The sequence below is a fragment of the Xenopus laevis genome, chromosome 2S (assembly GCF_017654675.1).
Source record: "Xenopus laevis strain J_2021 chromosome 2S, Xenopus_laevis_v10.1, whole genome shotgun sequence".
Taxonomy (NCBI): domain Eukaryota; kingdom Metazoa; phylum Chordata; class Amphibia; order Anura; family Pipidae; genus Xenopus; species Xenopus laevis.
Genome location: NC_054374.1, coordinates 44,758,976 through 44,780,899, shown reverse-complemented (window position 1 = coordinate 44,780,899; position 21,924 = coordinate 44,758,976). Strand labels below are relative to the sequence as shown.

The following is a 21,924-nucleotide window of genomic DNA, read 5'->3' as shown; positions in this document are numbered from 1 at the left end:
TACTGAGCTTAGGAACCCACTTACAATGTACTGTATATACAGAATAGAAATGTCACAATATAAGGTTGATTAGTATTAATACAGATAATTACTACATGGCAGCACAGAAGCCAGTGCAAATAGCATCATCATTTAATAATCAGCCTTGTATCATCAGTTTATTACATACCAACCTCAATTTTGCAACGACTATAAACTTCAGTTCTCAAGAGCTGCTCAGAGCCCACTGGGCATGTGAGTGTCACAGACACTTTCCAAGATGGTGACATGTTTGAAGTCCTGGATCATTGATGCTATTGAGAAGCTGAAACTTTAGGCTGGTACAATAAGTTCAGTTTATAAAATATGGCATTTTTAGACATATTAATTACGTGTTTTTTAAAATTCCTCTAAAACTCTCAAAATTCGAGATTTATAAAGTGCAAAAACTATGAAAAACCAATTCAATTGGACCTTTTTTTAGTCATCAGACTTTTTGGAGGTTTTCACATTTTGTTCTAGTAATTGTCCAAAATATTTGACGTTTTAGATGTTTTCATATTTTTGTAGCACATTGTGTAGCTTTTTTTTATTTATACTTTATATATTCTGATCTTTTAATAAGTTACAAGGCATTCATGATTTTAATCATAGTTTAATCATAGTTTGAATAAACTCTAAAACCACTAAAATGTTGATAAATGAGTCCCCATGTCAGACCATGTGAAAGTGCAGGTTAAGTACCCAAGTGAAATGCTAAAAATAATGTTCTGTATTCTGGTATTGGATGAAACTACATTTAATTTCTTTTTTTTTTTAACCAAATGTTTGTAATGTAAAATATACCACCTCCACCTGCGGTATGCTTACTCATCAGCACAATACATTAGAGCCCCAGAAGGCATACAGACAGCTGTGTATGTATATTCTATTATGCTACAAAAAGAGCAAACCTGCTGCAAGTAAATATAAAAAATGTATTGGACTTACCCATAAAAAATGATGATCTGAAATCTTCATATTCATCTTCTAAAATTGCTACTCTTAATCCGCCACCAAATCGAAGCCATAAACCAATACCAGTTACAGCTGATCCTGCCAGCTGCCAATAGGAAAAGAAAAAAATTGTACTGTTGCTAATATAACACAAATCAGTCATCTAAAATGAATGAAAATAGGCACAACGTTTTAGACTGGGCACAAAGCTAAATTATAATATCTCAATTAAAAAAAATCATTTGTAGAGCATTGTACTTTTTCTATAACTGATTGCAGCATAAACCCCTTTTAACAATCCCCCAAATGAGGTCTGCAGTGCTAAATACCAGCACTTTTTTTTAAGCTTAGCTTTAAATGGTGCAACGGCTGAATGTTAATGATTCATTTGTAAAGCCCAAAAATGACATAGGAAAGTCCATCTAACAGCATACAAATCTTTTCTGTAATCAACTAATCTCCTCCAAATGCTTTCTAGTAAAATGTATATGTCACTTTGGCTATCCGAAGTTGTCCAAAGTTGCCACAAAAGAAACATTGTGTGTCTTTAGAAAGCCACACAATGTTGTACAGATGTACAGATCTGAAGTTATGGGAAGGCCACAAAGGTCTGGACCATAGGACAGCAAACTTTTAAGGGGACATGCCACCCAGCTGCATCTAAATGGGCTCCCTGTGGTTGTGCACTAGGGGTGCCCCATATGTAAATACAGGCCTAGTGATGCTTATGTTTTATCACCGGTAGTGATGGGTGAATTTGACCAGTTTCGCTTCAAAAAAATTTGCGAAAGGAAAAAATTCACCAAAATGCATTGAAATCTATCAACGACAACATTTTTTTACGTGTAACAAATTTTTGATGAGCAACAAATTGTTTTCACCCATTAGAGTCTATAGGCGTCATTTTCAAGGCTAAACTCATCACCGGTGATTCAATTCATCGCTGGTGGAAAAGCATTTGGAGGAGATTAATTTACCTGCAAACTAGGAGATTTGTCGCGGGTGACTAATGACAGTATAATAATATGATAATAATATAAATATAATATCATAATAATAAAGATGTAACCATCTAACACCTAAATAGATTTTTAAAAGCAATTAAATGTACCTGTACCTCCTATCCATAAACCTGATACCTAGAAAGCTCCAAATTATGGGACTCCCATAATGTCCATTTTAAGCAAATAAAACATTTTTTAATGATTTTCTTAATGATAAAAAAGTACCTTGAACTTGATGGTAACTAAGCTGCATCCATATTAGTGGTAAAGCAATCCTGCTGGATTTATGTAATGTTTAAATGATTTTTATTACACACAGTATGGTGATCCAAAATATGGAAAAAACCTGTTATCTGCAAAACCCCAGATCCCTAGCATCCATAACCCTAGCATCCATAATAGAACCCATAAATGCTACAGTTAGGCTTCTCACCTATTGATAAATATGTCCCTAAAAAGTCTTTACAAATGAGCAGAGAGCTGTGATATAACCCACTGGTAAACACTGGTGAAATCTGTTTCATCCTTTCTAACTATGCCCCTTGGCAACCATACCTGACTGTATAACAAAAATATTTTTATAGATTTTTTATACAAACTTGTTGCATTCAAGCCCCTTTTTATGGTCCATAGAATCAGTTAAGTAATGGTTCACCTAATGTTTTGTTTTTTTTAAAAGGTTTTTATTTTCTTTTTAACGACATACAAACAAGACAATCACAGTCCACGCATAGTTCAGTATAGACCGTACAGCGTTATCTTCTGACAGAGCAATCACAGTGCTTATAGATTACAAAGAAAGGAGAAGGCAGCAATAAAGTTTAAATCCCCGATAAATGGTATGTGCACTACCACTGAGAATATCTAGACAGGAGGTACCTCTGGAAGCTCAAGTGTTGGGTTGGCATCTAACCAAGGGGCCCATATATTATCGAATTTGGTAGGAGAGCCTCGAGCTGCATATGTTAGTTTTATAAGTGGTAAAGTTTTGTTCACTAGTGTTACCCAGTCTAGCAATTTCGGTGATTCAGAACTCATCCATTTAATGGCAATTAGTTTTTTTGCATAAAACAAGATCACTCTCGTTAGATTCCTTGAGTTAGCACGAGGAAGGAGATCCTCAACTACTCCCAGGAGACACACTTCTGGAGACTTAACCCTAGGCAAAGCCAGTTGTTCATCTACATAACCCATTACCTCAGACCAGTATCTGCTGATGTGTACACATTCGCATACCATATGCTCAAAGCCCGCGTTCACAGCTTGACATTTCGGGCATTTAGCATTAAGTGATCTCCCCATAATTTTCAGCTTAAGTGGTGTAATATAGACTTGGTGGAAGAATTTAAATTGTATGAATCTATCTCTAGTGGCAATGAGGAAGTCGTATCTATGATCAGTTGCTTCTGCCCATTGTTCCTCCTCGAACGCAGGAATTACCATAATCCATTTGAGTTTTGCTTTGGCAAAGGGGGTAGGTGTGGTTGGAGGCAGCAATTTGTACAATTGTGAGAGTAGCTTATCAGTCTTGGGCTCCCAGAGTCTATCCTCCCATATGGCTGTGCCCAAATCCAGTTTGAGAGAACCAAATTGTGACTGAAAGGCATGGCGGAATTGCAGATATCTAAAAAATTGCAGGCTGTGATTTCCCACTTTCTCTTTCATCACTTCAAACTGGGGGAAGATGCCATCCACTGTTAGGTCAGATAGCCACTTAATTCCTATCTGGGGCCAGTAATAGAAGTCAGGAAGATCAAGAAACTGCTGGAGATTAGAATTCCTCCAAATGGGCATATGTGGGGAGGTACCGTTACTGACCCTTGACTTTTGTTTCATTACCTTATCCCATACTCTGATAGGGGTGCTAAGCACCTCCAGTATATCTGGTGTATCTTTTAGGGACCTATATGGCGCGTTACGTAGGGCCTCTAGTGAACCCATAATATTTCCATGTAAGGCAGTCAAGGGATTGTCAGGGTCTGGATTGAACCAATTATGTACATAAGTTAATTGTCCTGCAAAAAAATAGTGTCGAGGGGATTTATTTTCCCAGATAAATGATCTCATTTCACTATTGAGCTTAGTAAAGAATCAATTTGTCAGCATTATCGGAGCATTTTGGAGCGGGTAGAGGAATTTCGGGAGGTAGATCATTTTAAAGAGATTGATTCTGCCCCAAACCGTTAACGGGAGCTTAATCCAGTGCAGAGCATCATTCTTAAATTTGGCAACTATTGGGTCTAGATTGATCTTGCAGAACTTGGATGTATCTCCAGTAATATTTATGCCTAGGTATCTGAATTGGGAAACCCAGTTGAGACCACTTCTAGTATCCCCCTCCCTTGAGTTCGCTAGAGAAAATAAGTTGCTCTTTTGTCTATTTATCCGAAGCCCACTGTGGTCACCAAAGACTTCCACTGTGGTTAAGGCTTGGGTGAATGAGTTACCATCATCGTTCAGAAAAAGGATTATGTCATCCGCATATAAGGCTATTTTGTCTTCTGCCCTGTTAACCTTTAGGCCTCGGATCTCTACATTAAGACGTATCGCTATGGCAAGGGGCTCAACTACTAAGGCAAATGGGAGGGGGGATAACGGGCAGCCTTGTCTAGTACCCCTGCCCAAATCAATTTTGTCAGATAAGATGGTATTAACGGGGATACGTGCAGTGGGTCTTTGGTATAGTAACTGTATCCAAGCAATAAACCGAGGGCCAAACCCGTATCTTTTTAACACTGCCCATAGGAAGGTCCAGCTAACTGAATCGAATGCTTTTGTATTATCGAGAGATGCCAGTAAGCCCTCAGAGTGTGTCAATTTGGAATATTGTACATGAGTAAACACCCTTCTTAGGTTCAGGGAAGTAGTTTTCTTGGGAATAAAACCCGACTGATCACAATGTATCAGCTCCGTTATGACTTTCGCAAGCCTATTTGTCAGTGTTTTTGCCAAAATTTTGGCGTCCGTATTGAGTAGGGAGATAGGCCTGTAAGAGTCACAACGGGTCGGATCCTTCCCAGCTTTAAGAATTAGTATGATCACCGCCTCATAGAACGAGTCAGGGAGCATATGGGATTTTAGAGATTCATTGAGGACCTTAGCTAATTGGGGAGCTAAGTGTTTGCACAGGAGTCTGTACCAAGCTGCCGGCAGACCGTCCGGGCCAGGGGTTTTATTGGAAGGTAAAGCATGGATTGCCTCTGCAATTTCTTGGGGAGAGATAAGATTATCTAAGAAGTGACTTTGCTCAATAGACATACTGGGAATGGGAATGCTGTCTAGATAATTCTCTATGTTTGTTCCATCGTTAGGGTGCTGTTCTGCATAGATGTCACTATATATTGGCTATTTGTTGAGGGTCTGTATGAGGGACGCCAGTGCTGTCTTTGATAGTTGAGATTACCGTAATATCCTCTTTAGTTTTGGAAAGATGGGCCAATACCTTACCATTTTTGTCCCCTAATTCAAACACTTTTTGACTTTGGTACAGTAATTTCTTCCTAGTCATAGTTACTAATTGCATGTCTAATTCCTTTTGGGCCTTCACTAATTGAGCATGTTGTTCTTCCGTTTTCCCCATAGCAAACATGGCTTGGGCTTCTTGCATTTCTGCCTCTTTTTGTTTCAAGACTTCCCTAGCATCTTCCCTGGCACTTTTTATTGCAGTAATAAGGGACCCCCTTGACACTGCTTTAGAGGCATCCCAAACTATATTAGTGCCTGCCGTTTCAACATTAGCCTCCCAATATTGTTCATAGTCTTGAACACATCTGGATGCTACTGGCTCATTAGTTACCCACAATGGGGAAAGTCACCATAATGTATGTTTAGAAGCTACTCCCAGAGAAATTGTAAGTTCAAGTGGGGAATGATCCGAGTGTGCCCTTGGTAGACATTGGATCCCCTGGATAAGTTGTGCAAAGGTTGCTGGTTATAGTGACATCAGAATTGCGTTTCCGCTGGGTATTTATTACGCCATAAGTCTAGCAACCCTAGGGCTGCCATCCAACCCTTGAGATGGGCGGCAGATGCTTCCACACCTGAAAGTCTGTCAACCTCTGGGTTCATCGTGCTATTGAAATCTCCTAAATAACATAGAGGATCAGCAGGTAGGGCCAGTACCTTTTGGGATATTTGTTCTAAAAGTGCAAGGGAGAACAGAGGAGGCATGTATACGTTTACAAGGATCAATAGCTGATTGTGAATCTTGCAATGTAAAATTATAAATCTACCGAAAAAATCAAATGAAGGTTGAGGAGGTCAAATGGGACCCCTTTTTTAATCAATATAGAAACTCCTCTGGAGTAGGTTGAAAATGGCGCATGATATGCATGTCCCACCCAGTGGCGTTTGAGGGCCAGCAGCTTTTGACCAGTCAGGTGGGTTTCCTGCAGTAGGACCACCTCTGGGCGCCGTTTATGAATTAGGTTAAGTATGAGCGCTCTTTTGAATTTGGAATTTAGTCCTCTAACATTCCACGTTACAAGTGTCACATTGGCCATGATGAGAAAAGTAAAATGGGTTGCCGCCAATACCAAATTCCCCGTCGTAGCCTGTCAGACAGCAAACATTGTATAGACTGTGAGTACACACAACAAAAAACATGACATACAAAACCCCAACTTGATGCACATATCAGCATATTACGTCTCTTTGTGAGACTGACCATGGACTTGAGACCCTCCCACCCTGCCCACCCCTCAAACCTGGGTGGGCCTATACCAAAAACTGTTAACTTGCTGAGGATGATGTCCAATTAGCAAAGCAGCTGCTCAGCAACCTATAGTCTTACAGGCCTGGAAGGCGGAGAATTAAGTTCTTCTTGCCCTTGGTCTCGCCTTGCTTTTCCTCCATAGAAATAAAACTTGGAACCATAATATGCAATTGTAAATGTGGAACACATAACCATAATATGCACAAAAAATTAGCATTTGCAGAAAAAGGAAGTCTCCTTGCAGAGGTGATATGGTGGGCACTGCCCGTAGGCCTGCATAGCTATTGCCAAGGAGGGGGAGGGGAATACCATCAGCTTACCAGTACAGGCATCGAAACAGCTTATCGAAGGTAGCGTACAGTGGCCATCAGATGCAGGGCTTGCTACCACCAGAGTACATCAGGACAGACGGGAGAGTGACTTAGGTGCAATTAACAGGATGGAGTACGTCCAAACGTGCGGTCTCTTCCCTTCATGACCCAACTTTCATCTTTGATCAACTGGAGTTGTTTGTGCGTCTGCATGGTAAATGTGTGATGTGCTGCTGGATAGGAGCATTGTCGGACCCAATTAGCCAGTCTACGCACGATGTAGCTGATGATTTATATCGGAGCCCTATCACCAGGGTCTTCACCCTCCTGTTGTGGGCTATGGCGGGGGGCAAGACGCAGCGTGTCTAGCCATTGATCAGCGTCTCCTGCTGTTTGGAAAAAGTGCGTACGATTCCCCTTTAATTACTCGCAATTTAGCCGGGTACATCATCGAATACATAAGGCCAGCACTTCTGAGTCTCTGCTTCACCCCTTGGTAAGATGCTCGTAGCTTTTGCACCGCCTGGGAGTAATCGGGGTACAGTGAAATATTCGCTCCATTAAAGGTCACTTGGCCTTTTTTTCTTGCAGCCGCCATTTCTGTGTCACGGTCTCTATAGTTAAGGAGCCGCATTATCAGGGGCCTAGGAGGAGAGCCCGGTGGTAGGGGCCGTGTGGGGATACGGTGTGCCCTTCCAATGGACAGTGAAATGAACAATGAAAATATCAGAAAAGGTGTTCTCACCCAGTGTCTGCTTCAGCCAGGCCTCCACAAAGGCTGCAGGTGTGTCGCCTTCGCTGCCCTCCGGAAGGCCCACCAAATGCAAGTTATTGCGCCGATTGCGATTCTCCAAGTCTTCCGCCTTAGCTGAGAGAGCCGCGACTTGTTGCTGTAAAGTTGTCAGCATTCTGGGATATGGGGCCACAGTATCCTCTAGCGTAGAAATACGTGTCTCCGCTTCAACGGTCCGCTCTCGCAGATTTTGCAAATCTTGGCGTAGGAGAGACGTGTCCACTTTAATCGCTTCGAGTTGCGCTGTGGTGCTGGAGTGCGAGCTGGTAATCGCCGCTAATAATTCAGCATTCGAGGGCTCACCAGTAGGCAGGTCTTGACTGGAGGCAGGCGGAGGAGGGGACACAGGCTGCAAGGCCTGATCATCCTCATGGTCCCGCTCAAGTTGTGGCGTCTGCAGGTAATTGTCCAGTTTCTGCGACTGCTCAGACTTCCCTCTCTGTCCGTACTTTCCCATAGTTGTTATCGAGCAATTATGTCACAAATCAATCGCCGTTCCAGCTGCTGTGGCGTTCAGGATAATTGGGTTGTTAGAGAGCTGCTTTAAACACGACCGTTGAGATCGCCATCTTGGCCACGGCCCTCAAGGCTAATGTTTAATTGGCTGTCTTGTTCAGATTAAAAGTCATTCTTTGTATCTTAATACAGAACAGAAAATAAGATACTTATTTTTCAAGTACAAATGCACTGTCCAGATCATAAAACAAAAAGCAATATTTATTGGTTGAAATACCCTAACTCATAAAATCAAAGCAATCTTATGGAGGGGCCTCTCATTCTTAAAGGAAAACTATACCCACCGAACAATGTAGACCTCTATAAAATATAAAACAGCTCATATGTAAAACCCTGCTTCATGTAAATAAATAATTTTCATAATAATATAATTTTTTATTAGTATGTGCCATTGGGTAATCATAGATAGAAAATTGCCATTTTAAAAAATAAGGGCCACCCCCTGGGATCGTAGGATTCACGGTGCATACAAACAAACCATACATGTTAGGTCACATGAGCCAATTAACAGACAGAGTTCTGTCTTTTGCTTCCACACTTCTTCTTGTTACAGTTAGAGTTGCAGTAATTCTGGTCAGGTGATCTCTGAGTCAGCACAGAGACCATCACAAAATGGAGCTTCAAAATCACCATTGTGGAGCGCTCACCTCCAAGAAAAAACACTTTTGTTGTGTCAGGTGCTGTACCAGAGGACCCACTCCTGTCATCATACAAAATGGCAACATTTCGGGCCTACCAGGCCCTTTGTCAAAAAAAGGAGGTTCAAGGCAAATTAAAGGGCAAAAGGCAATATTTGCATATACCAGTTTGGTAAGATTCTTTAATATGCCACTTAATATGATATAAACTGTTTCTTAAGTATATATTTTGGTGTATAGTTTTCTTTTAATAACTAATTACACAGTGGGTCAACTTTTGATGCCACCCAATTCAACTATCTCCTTCTATGGAATTGGGAGGGTCCGCTTGAGGGTGAAGGGGTGGCATAATAACTACGGCTGGAAAGTGCACAGTTGGTGGATTGTGCAGGTGGGTCGGTGACCATCGTTTGCAGGTTATGTGCAATTGATCCGTGCAATTGCCACTTTACTTACCCGACTTTCGTGCTAGGTAACTGGGAGAGTTAAAGTGAGGGTGAAGGGGTGGCTGATTAATTGGGGTTCGGAAGTGAACCAGTGTTAAGCTGGGCAGGTGGGTTTGATACCCATTTTTCTCTAGGTTACTAGACAATTCTCACCCCGTTATTACTTTAGCGTTTCACTGCAGACCTAACAGATCGGTCTAACACCTACTTCACGACCTGCACACATCACTAAACCTATTTTCAGTTTCTTCATCTCCCTGTCCCTAACTTTATTTTAAGCATTTTCCTGGACTCATGGTTTTTATGTAATTTATTAGTAAAAGTTAAGTTTTAATTTGTTCCTTGAGATACCGGATCCTTTGATGGGGAGGTGCAACTTTAAGGGTTAGCTTTTTCTCTTTTCAATTACTAGTTTTCCTTTAAGTCAGTTCATACAAAGGTTGTTGACTTTACAGCAACACTATTTTAAATAGATTTTAGCAAAACATTTTTTTCTGCTTTTTTCATGGCATGCTTCCCCTAGTGGCAGAATACTACATTTTAGTATTATTGATTATAAGCTAAGGGTTGGGTTAAACTTAAAACACATAAGTAATTGTTAATGGTATAATGAAAATGATCAAAATTTATAGCGGGTAATTTATTGAGACTCATTAGCATGTTTTTTTTAAAAAAGCACTTAGTCCAGGGTCTGGATGTGTACTTCATGTTGGATAAAATAAAAATCTATAGGGCAGACAGTAAGTTTTGGTTCTCCCTAACTTGTGAGTAGGGGGTATTCGGCCTCCCCATCCTGCCCTCAGGAATACAGTGCTGCCAAATACAGGAAGTTTTGCATTCATAAAGCAAATTCAGGTCTCTGGAGTGCAGAGAAAATACTTTTACCTGCAGAGCAGGATGCAAAGTACAAAAAAATGTGGTGTATTGTGCCACTTTTGTGCAGTGAGCACCCACCCTTCAGATGGTGAATGACCAGTTAATGAATCCTTTACAATTTAGCTTAAAATACAACGTACTTTCACACTTCTTTACACAAAATATGACACAAATACTAAAATGTAAACAGAACTATAAAAACTGTAAGAACAGAACTATAGCAAATCCACCTGGCACTGCAGGCACAGATTTTTTTTTATCTGGAAGTATGGATGTAAACATTATTTGTTCTAAATCTGCCCGTATGAGAGATGTAGATTTCCATCATAGTGAATTATAGGTGGCACGGCCAGGTTTGTATGAATTTGTTCCTCTGATGGAGTAAAAAATCAGCAAGGAGCTGCACATAAAATCCTTGGTTTCACTGGTCTTTTGTTTTATGTACTTAAAGTGGACCTGTCACCCAGACACAAAAATCTGTATAATAAAAGTCCTTTTCAAATTAAACATGAAATCCAATTTCTATTTTTTATTAAAGAATTCATAGCTGTTGTAAACTCATTTAAAAATCTCAGCTGTCAATAAAATATTGTCTGCCCCTCCTCTATGCCACGGGCATAGAGGCGGGGCAGACAATTACTTTCACTTTCCATTCAGCACTTCCTAGATGTCACTGCTCTCCACACATTCCCCCGTTCTCTTTACCATTTAATTGTGTAGCCAGTGCATGGGAATGGACATCTGGTCCCTCTTTCTGGTGCACAAACAAGATTCTGAGATGATGCAAGGCTTGCCTTAATAACAGTGTGCACAAAATGGCTGCTGCCTGTTTGCTATCATTTTGAATTCCCAGACTGAAGGAAACAAGATTCAGATAATTTATATAGTGTAATTTAAGTTCATTTTGCTTGACTAATGTGATAAAATAGGATTTTTAATAATTTTTTTGGGTGACGGGTCCCCTTTAATTCTTATCAGAGACCATGAGAGTCCTTGACTATATGATTGACTTGTAATGTTGTGAAGCAAGATAGTACAGATGTTTTCGTTGCTAAATAGAAAATAGTCAGGAGTACCATAAAATTCAGCAACATTCTCTAATGTTTTACAAAGTAATTAATAAAAAAGAAAGAAAAATGACAATACCATCAATTATAATACACAATGCTGTCAGGAACATACTGTATAAGTACATCGTTTTCATTCAGAAGACAGTAAACCTTAAAAGACAATCTTGCTTTAGAATTTTTGCTGTATTTTCTTTTTTTTTAACATTGTACTTTTGAAGGCCTGGAGTTAATGGATTTTTGTGGTTTGTGTAAGTGCGTCTCCTTGGTGATACTAATATTGGTCATATTTTTCCATAATACATCTTTCCAATATCTTTAATGTATCCTATAATTATGAAAAGTGCTCCATGCCTTCAGTCTGTGGTTAACATTTAAAGGGTTAGCAATTTGTAGGATTTCTACCAGTCGCTGTCAGTCTTTCCAACCACACAATGCTGCCTGACACAATGCTTCTCCAATCACATTATGAAAGATGAAGCCATCATTATAGAAACTACCGTTCTAACTAACACATTGCAATCAGAGTTTGCAATGAGCCTGCCAATTCTCTCAATTTTATAAACTTTAAACATTTTTTATGGTTAAAATATTATTTAATATACTTAGCATAATATATAGGGGCCGATTCACTAAGGGTCGAATTTCGAAGTAAAAAATACTTCGAAATTCGACCCTCGAATTGAAATCCTTCGACTTCGAATATCGAAGTCGAAGGATTTAGCGCTAAACGTTCGTTCGATCGATCGAAGGATTTTTCGTTCGATCGAACGATTAAATCCTTCGAATCGAACGATTCGAAGGATTTTAATCCAACGATCGAATGAAAATCCTTCGATCAAAAAAAGTTTAGCAAGCCTATGGGGACCGTCCCCATAGGCTAACATTGACTTCGGTAGGTTTTATCTGCCGAAGTAGGGGGTCGAAGTTTTTTTTAAAGGGAAAGTACTTCGACTATCGAATGGTCGAATAGTCGAACGTTTTTTCGTTCGAATCGTTCGAATCGAAGTCGAAGGTCGTAGTCGAAGGTCGAAGTAGCCCATTCGATGGTCGAAGTACCCAAAAAATACTTCGAAATTCGAAGTATTTTTCATTCGAATCCTTCACTCGAGCTTAGTGAATCGGCCCCATAGTGTCAGGTATAGATATTATTTAGACTAAAAAGTAAGTTTACAGTGGAATACAGACCCAGGGTCATTGCTGGAACACCTGCTTTTTAACCACAGTTTGTGGGACCAGAACACGTGGGAATCAGCTTGCTTCCTTCAAAGATAACAACAGAACAGACTGAAATAAACCAAGATATGTTTTTCTCATCAGACTGAATCTGGCCAAATATTACTGCACAGTAGCTTTGTTCCAGGACTATTTTAGAATCTTTTCTTATACTATGCAAGAAAAGAAGAAATTCACAGTATTAAAATGCAGTATTTTTGTTTATGTGTTTTTCATTGCAGCAGAAGCCTCATTTCTGTGATTTACCGCAAATAAATCATCTTTAAATCTGAAGTGATTTGCCTTGGCAACTGAAGTATCTGCAAAGCTGTGAGGTCTCATTTCCTGGCAGAAGGGGGAAATTTATGTAGAGCTCTTAGCAAGTGGAAAATACTAATGTAAATATAATAAATAATTTACAGTTGTATAATGTGGGGCTGCTTGGAGGGTGTACTTTGCCTGTCTGGTTAATACAGCATCAAAGAATAAAGCAAAATATACTTCAAATATTAAGATAATATATCTTCAAATATATTTTTGGAAAATATTATTTAAATTTTAAACATTTAATCCTTTGCCTGTATGCCTGTTAAATAAAATCACCTATTGTACTTTTCAGAGTACCACCAGGGACCAAATATGCCGCTTTTCTCCCTAGACCATTACACCTCTTCTTTAGAAACTACCAGCCCAGGATACTTTGTTTCAGAGCATGAGGGCACAATATTTCCTGTGGTGCCCTACACTTGTTGCATGTGTACTACAGTATTGTATTTTATATATTTGAAACTTGTATTCTGTATTCTTTTTAGCTTCAGGCTCCATTATAGAGGTAGGTAGAAATATAATTAGCTAGTGCCTCTATTATAAAGCTTCAATCACAAGACCACCAGGAAATACAAAAATTGTAATTGAAATTAGGCAGGCCTGGATTTGTGGCGAGGTCTAGGAGTGCTGCCCGAGGAATCCGTCCCTGAAAATAGGGAAAATAAAATGTGAGGATGTTATAAAGGACAGGTGGTTTAGTATGCTAAATTGACTTTTTGACAGGCAAAACTCAAGAGATGTGGTGCAGTCAGAAATAGGATGGGGAGCATGGAGAGCTTGACATGTATTTTGAGATTAGAGCAGAGATGTAGTGAATAAATTGTTGTATGGGCAATGAATGTGAGTTTTAGTATTTTGATTGTATTAAATTCATGAAGAAATTTGAAGCCAGTGAAATTAAATAAAGAAGCAGCTGATATGGAATTGTGAGATAGGTAGATTAGATTGGTCGAAAAGGTCCTATACATGGGTCAATATGTATGACTTCTTTAAAATCTACCAGCCCTGGATACTTTGCTTCGGAGCATAAGGATATCATCTGGACTTGGTGCATGCATACTATAGTACTGCTGGAAACAACATTCTTTTAAGTTCCTCTGCCTTATTTGAAACTTCTTTCAGATCTCTCAGATGGGGCATCTCTATTTTTTTCTAAATTGAGGCATTTTATATGTTAGTGAAAAAAATAACATTGAAAATATGGACAAATGACTAATTCCATAAGAATTTACAATTGATTGGGTGAGGGAACAGTTGATACATATATTAAAAAGAAGGAGAAGATCATAACCCAAAGCATGGGAAGCTTGAAGTTTATTTTAAGATCAATATAAAGAAGGAAAATTACCAGCTCTATTCCCATCTATGGCTTTTGCAATCACACAGGTCAAATATCCTAAAAATCACTGTTTTACGTAATCACTAATGTTTCAATAATATGTGAAACATATAATTTTAATTAAAGGGAGTGTTTTAAAATCACCCTCATTACATTGCCCATGATAAATAAGAAAAAAATAAATAAATAGAAACTCATTTAAATTTGGGCTCAAAAAGAATTTAAAGAAAAATCCCTTTGTAGCTCCCTATTGGTGTTCTCCGATCAATGTCTGTTACAAATGAGCGCATTCCTCAGTAATACAACATGGGACAGGTAGCAATTCACAGTTTTGGCCGCATGCCTTAAAATATATATTGCAGTTCCCTTTAGGGTTTATCAGACACAAAATGGGGAATGGTTGGCATCTTACATTGCAAAGTGATAACTTCTGCCAAATCTCCACAACAGCCCTGCAAAGCATCACATTACTTCTATTGTTATGGTGTATCGTGCAATTCCTGACTATATGTACCCTTTAGGAATAAAGAGTGGTAGGAACCTTAACAAGTACATTTTTAAGTGCTAAAGTTTCCTGTGAACTTGTAAAACAGGAAATTAAATACTGGCTGGTAATGAACACTCCTGGTGCCTTTCAGCAATTCTGAATCTACTTCTATTGTTTGCCTTGCATTCTGGGGGAACTAGGAAACAGGAAAGCCACTAAGTCCTTTATAGATAAACACTCTTGGGCCTCATAAATCCTGAGAGACACATATACACAAATTTAGGGAAACTTTGCCATGTTGCAGTTGCAGTGCTGGATTATTATAGAAGAAATGAGAAGAAAATGTGATTGTACAGTGCTATTTTAGGAATTTTCTTTTTGCAGGAGGATGCATGCATTCACCCATATTAGAAGCATTTCTGAACTGGACTCAGGCCAAGTCATGGCATATACTGTCCCTCATGAATATGGTTTTCAACAGCAATCTCTCTGCTGCACAATCTCTGCTGTTTGCATAACACACATAAGCCACAAGTATAACCTAATCCAGCTCCACTTTTTTCCTACAGGAACTAGAGCATTAAGACATCATGCAAGCACAGGCATATTTTGTGCATATTTTTCCGTTAAGAAGTTTTATTATATTCCCCTACTAGACATTAAGCTCCTTTGGGGAAGGGGTTGAAGTAAACAAAGTACAATCTCTGTAGCTTTGTGTAAATGTGTCTGAACTATATAAATAAAGCATAATAATAATCAAAAGTGAATGCAGAAAGTTAAACAGATATTTTACAGTATAGATATGGTGAGATTGTCAACCCTAGTGAGCAGGGCCTTCATTGCTGCTAGTATTGGTTATTGGCTGTATTTTGTATGTAATCAGTATGTTATATGTATACACCCTTTATTGTACAGTGTTGCAGAACATGTGGCACTTTATAAAGACACGTTAAATCATAATAAAATAAAAAAGTTGTTGTTATTGGCCCAAAACATTGTCTTTCAATGTAACCACACTTTGCAAGCAGGAGTGCGGCAGCATTCGCATTTCCAAAGAAGTACCTGTAATAGAAGAAAAGGCAGGCCTATTTTGATAAATTCAATTTCATTCTAAACAAAATTTGTAATAACAATTTGCCCAGATATATGTAAATAAGTGTATTTCCCCTACTTAGCAAGTGCTACTAAGCCATATATGGTCCTAAATCAGCAAATTTGTTTTTATACTTAATTAACCTGATGCACCTTATGAATAAAATGACATTAGCCCCCCATACATGATAAAATTGTATTAAAGGGGACATGTTACCCTAAGAAATAATTCCAAATCCTATTTTATAATCTTAGTCAAGCAAAATAAACTTAACTTACACTATATAAATTATTTAATTTTTGTTTCTTTTAGCCTTGGAATCACATCAAGCAGACCAATGATATTTATAAAGGCAAGCTTGTTTAGGTGCCAGAATAAGGGACCCAATGCGAATGCCCATGCACTGACTACACAATTAGATTGGTGAGGAGGGAGGGGCAATGTGGAAGTTGCAGTGACATCTAGGAAGTACAGAATGGAAAGTGAAAGTAATTGTCTGCCTAAGGCATAGAGGATGGTCAGGAAATATATGATTGACAGCTGAGACTTTTAAATTACTTTATAACAGGTATGGATGTTTTAATAAAAAAAAAAGGAGAGGTTCATGTCTAATTTGAAAAGGACTTTTATTATACAGCTTTTTATGTCTGTGTGACATGTCCCCTTTAAAAACAACTTATGGCAAGAAGCAAGAAGGAGCAAAGTGCAAGCAGCTTTGCAAATACATATAGGTGCATTAGCACTGTGCTTAGCAATCATACACAGATGCTACTTATCAAGCAAAACTTGGTCCTAACAGAACCTTGAATGTAATCTCCAGTGGCGTAACTAGATGTTGCTGGGCCCCACAGCAAATTAATTTTAGGGCCCCCAACATATCCATTGTTTGTCCTGTTTTACCAATATATGTTCAAATTGCTCATCAATGAGAACCTCATGGGGCCCCCTGTACCTCCTGGGCCCCCCTGCAGCCGCAGGGTCTGCTTCCTCTGTAGTTACGCCCCTGGTAATCTCAATAGCAGTAACATAATCCTGCATCTCTTTAAATGAGAACTAATCCCCTCTAAACTTCCAGGCATTGTCCCCCTCTCCCTCCCCGCAATGTGCTTTAGTGTTAAAAAAAACCCTTTTAAAAACCCTGACCCTTAAATGCAGAGAAGTGCAGCGGAGCTCCCAGTCACCGTATCTTTGTGTAGTTTTCGGGTCTCTTCGCCCTCACGAAGCCTGCCGGCGCATGCGTGGTTGGGCCAAGTTAGGAATCAGACTCAACTGTGCAAGCGCATATTGGCGTTGAGACCCGAAGACTATATGAAGATCCGGAAGATTGCGACTGTGAGCTCCGCTACGCTTCTCTGCATTAAAGGGTGAGAATTTTTTACATTTTTTTTTATACTAAAGAACAGGGCAGGGAGGGAGAGGGGGGCAATATCTGAAAGCTTAGGGGGAGAAAGCTTATGGTGGAGGGGTTACTTCTCTTTTAAAGCATGTAGTTATCACGCAACACTCTGTTTAGAAAATATTAAGAATGTGCAATCAAAGTGAAACCACTTCTTTTTTAATGAATATAGCTTTTAATGAAGATAATGAATATAGTTTTTATGTGAAACATTTACAGAATCTTAAAAATAAGTAAATTAATATGATAGGATCTTCCATTTATTTGTACTGCTTAAAGGAGAACTAAAGCCTAACTAAAGAAGTAGGCTAGAAATGTTATGCATTATGTTTTGGGTTTCTGTACCAGCCCAAGGCAACCACAGACCTAGCAGTTAAGATCTGTACCTCCAAAAATGCACCAGTAGCTCCCCATCTTCTTTTCTTCTGATTCAGTCAGTAACGTAACTAATTAGGTTTGGGCCCGGGTGCAGGCCGTACAGCTGCCCCCCCCACCCCCCTCTGGACACAGTTTTCGGTGCACCTTCACATCGGCACGAGCCTCCGGAGGGCACCAAGGGGGTGCGAGCCGGAGCACGATTGCACCCCCGGTAGTTACGCCCCTGGATTCACTGCACATGCTCTGCGCTGCTGTCATTTACTGAGTTTAGGGGCCGTCTCAAAATATACAGTACACATAGAATATACAGTAAATGTCACAATATAAGACTGATTAGTAATTAATACAGATAATTGCTACATGACAGCACATAAGCCAGTGCAACTAGCATCAGAATTTAATAATCAGCCTTGTAGCATCAGATTATATTACAGGCCAATCTCATTTTCTGTTTGATAATTTGTGACAACCACTAATCTTAGCTTCTCTACAGCTGTTAAGAGGCCACTGAGCATGTGAGTGTCACAGACACTTTCCAAGATGATGACCCCCTGTGACAAGTTTGAAGTCCTGGGAAATGTTAGGCTGGTGCAATAAGTGCAGTATATAAAATATGATATTTTTGGTTTAGTTCTCCTTTAAATTAGACATCTGTATGTACATTTTCCCCCTTTGTTTATATTAGATAAATATTAGAATTTTGTTCCAGATTTTCCCACACAGCGACCTACTACACTCTATAAGTCATTCCACTGTCACCTCCTAATAAAAATAGCCTCAATATCAAACGCTACATAACCAGACACTCACATAATGAAATTAAGTCAGACATTGCTTCAGTATGTGACAAATAATATTGTACATAGATGCTGACTAAAAAGCACAAAATCATTGTTTTCGTGTACAAGTCATGTACACCTAGAACAGCAGGGCAGTTTTCCATAGTAGAAATCTATTAAAAAAGGACCTGTCAACTACACATCAAACACTGAATAATGAAAGTCCTTTGCAAATTAAACATGAAAAAAAAAATTTTTTTTCATTAAAACATCCATACCTGTTATAAAGGTGTTTAACTATCTGAGCTGTCAATCAAAATGTATCTTCCCTGCCTCTATGCATAAGGCATAGAGTCAGGGCAGTCAATTCATTTCATTTTCCATTCAGCACTTCCTACATATCACTGCACTTTTCACATTGTCCCTTCCCTCCTCAGGTTCTATAATTATGTAGGCCACTGCGCGGAAGAATACTTACCAAGCAGGATCCTTGGCAAGGCTCCGTCCGGGGGTTCTGAAGTCACGGGCGTCGGGATGTAGGCGCGCGTAGAAGGGAGCGTGTCCTTATTAACGCCGGCGCTCATCCAGGTTATGGCGCAGAATGTCATGACGCTGGTGTCTCTACGCAGGCGTTCCGACGCTGGAGAGTTGGTGCCAAAGTTAAAGGTATTTAAACCAATTCTTATATCCAATCTGTGTACCTTTTTCCTGAAGCCTAGCTATACTACTACTACTACTACTTCCGATTACTGTGTATGACCCCTGCTTGTTCACGACTTCCGAATCTTTGCTGCCTGTCCAGACTTTTGCCTGCCTTCCGTTCCTGCTGGACTTCTGCCTGCCTTCCGTTCCTGCTGGACTTCTACCTGCCTTTCGAACTCGGACTTGGTTTGACTACTCCTCTCTACTCCCTAGTACCTCGCTTCAGTTGAGCCTCACTGGATTCTCTCCACTCACGGCTCCCCCTGTATCATCCTCGGGTGGGTTCTGTGTAGTGTGAGGTGCCTGTGGGTTCTTTGTCACCCTTAAAACATCCGTCACCTGACTATTCAGGTAAGCCTGACACTGCGCATGGGCATTAGGTCCCCCATTCTGGTGCATACACAAAACTTTGGGGTGATGAACAATTTATCTTAATAACAGTGTCCACAAAATTGTTCCTGCCTGCTTTCTGTGATAGTGTCTAATTCCAAGACTAAAGGAAACAAAATTTAAATAATAAATATAGTGTAAGTAAACTTTATTTCTTCATAGAAAAGAATTTGGAATTATTTCTTAGAGTGATATGTTCCATTTAAACCTCAAATTTTTCTTGTCAAGTTTTTACGGGTAAAACACTAATTTTTAGTGGAAAAAAACCTTTAATTTTTCAATACTCCGAAGCAGGTCCAGACTGAGAATTAAAATAGGCCCTGGCATTTCAGGTACACAGAGGCCCAATCAGCCCACACAGAGGCCCAAACAGCCCCCACCAGCCCACTAAATACTGACTTTCTATGGCAATTTACAGCAGCCCCTCTGGCATATGCCAGAACACACAGATTGCCAGTCCGGGCCTGCTCCGAAGCTGCTAAATATCCATCTGAAAATAATCCAGCTAAAGCCTGTTGTAAAAAGTCATGTAAAAGTCAATGGCAAATGGAACGTTTTTTGCCTTCATGACATTCAAAGGTTTCAGCTGTTTGACGCTGGTTTTTCGTTCAATAATCCGAAAAATTCTGTACCATGTTTTTATGGAAATCAATTATTCCACCTGATTGAAGGGTTTACCATTCAAGGTGATTCTTGCAAGTGTTATCCCAGATCTTGGTTTGCCAAATATAATAGACCAGATTGCATGATACAGATTCTTACACTCTGGCTACAGAAAAATACAGTTAAGTTTTAGAATATTTCAGAATTATATTAAAAAGTTGACCAATGTAATAAGTCAGTAAGGTAATAAGGTGAATTGTTTGAAGTTTTCTGATATTTCAGAATTCTATTAAACAGTTGACCTATGTAATAAGGTAGTAAGGTAATAAGGTGAATAGTTTGAATATCTGATAGCAAGAATCATGTATCATTTGGCTCACATAATGGACTGATTTGGACCTTACTTCATGCAATCCTTGGCCAATGGGATTTCTGATTGAGTCCCAATGAGTTATTGATTTTTCTAGAACAATGCATGGGCCAATAGGCTGCCAACTGAGTTTTGAGAAAAAAAATTGTACTTTTTGTTATTTATGCCTATGCAGTTTTCTCAATTGAAATCTGCAATGTAATAAACTGTCTAATGCATATATATCTCACGCTCATGATTAAGGGCAGCTGTGCCCGAAACGCGTTGAGCGAGCTAGCCATGCTGCTTGTATTTTATTTCTGGACATAATAAAGATTTTTGCTTTTTAACCTAAAAGTTCGGTGTGCGGAACCCCTCTATCTCTATGCCTATTAATGCATATTGTAACATTGTGAAAGTTTCTTTTATTTCTGAGAAAGTTTATTAAACGCATATCTTTTATAACACACCGGCCCATGTTTGTTTATAACTGTAAACTATAAAGCAGTGAAAAGATCTGTCCGCTTCTCATAAGGTTAACAGCTGCTCTTGTCTCGCCATGCTATTTATAGTGCAAGGAATTCCCTGGGCACATCAGACTTTACAAATAATATGTAAAATTATACTTGTCCTCATGCTCTTTTTTTAGGAACGTGTCAACATTCGTAACCGAACAGCAATCCTTGAAAAAGGTCTGCTTTGAAAATACTGTATTGCTCTTGGTACACCAGGTTATAAGTAATGTATTAACTAATTCTGTTTTAAAACAAAGAAGATTGTTGTTATAAGTGCCTCCATATGTCTTTGTTTAGCACATTGTTAAAGAGTAAAGGGGTAATGGATCTCTAGGCCACCCAGATTTAAAATATGGGCTGTAGACAAGGCCAATGACACACTCATTTCCAATATATAAAAATGCAGTCAACAACATAGCTTATTTTGAGTGATTAAATGGAGATTAATAACATGACAGGGTGATGTGCTATATTGATAATTGTGTACTGGAACTACATTTCATAGACACATAACTCTAGCGACAAAATACTTCTAACTGGGAACTATGGGGATATAAAAATGCAGTCCATAATTATGTTTATTTTGAGAGATAAAGGAGACATTAAAGTGATTGTGTAAAGTTTTATTTTTAATTAGTTAATTAGTATCCCTTGTACCTTATAAACACTTGTCCATAGACAAGCAAACTTTCTTTGTTTCTATTCATTTAGCATTCCATTCCATTAAAAATTAAAATGAGCAAAAATGCTCAAATCTGCACTTAAAAGATGGCGTGGTTGTTAACCGGTTAGTATTAAAATATTTGTCATTTAAGAAGTCTAGAGCTGTTGGACATCTAAATCCTGTAACATGGTATATCTAACCCTCAGGACTTTAGGTTGACATTTGGGATGCACCGAACCCCCAAATCCTTTACGAAAGATTTGGCCGAATACCCAACCACATCCTAATTTGCATAAGCAAATTAGGGGTGGAAAGGAGAAAACATTTTTTACTTCCTTGTTGTCACG

The 21,924-nt window shown here is 39.1% G+C and overlaps 1 protein-coding gene across 2 annotated transcripts in view; it reads right to left on the bottom strand.

Moving 5' to 3' along the window:
• The window catches only part of tspan2.S (tetraspanin 2 S homeolog), a 90,191-nt gene that overhangs the window by 44,121 nt on the left and 24,146 nt on the right, over nucleotides 1-21,924 (bottom strand). Inside the window, exon 2 of one of the 2 annotated variants that reach the window (XM_018249166.2) lies at nucleotides 970-1,081. The exons of the other annotated variant lie outside the window; for it this stretch is intronic. Within the exon in view, the coding sequence (XP_018104655.1) occupies nucleotides 970-1,081 (112 nt within the window). The remainder of the gene's footprint in view (nucleotides 1-969; nucleotides 1,082-21,924) is intronic. 2 annotated transcript variants of the gene reach the window in all.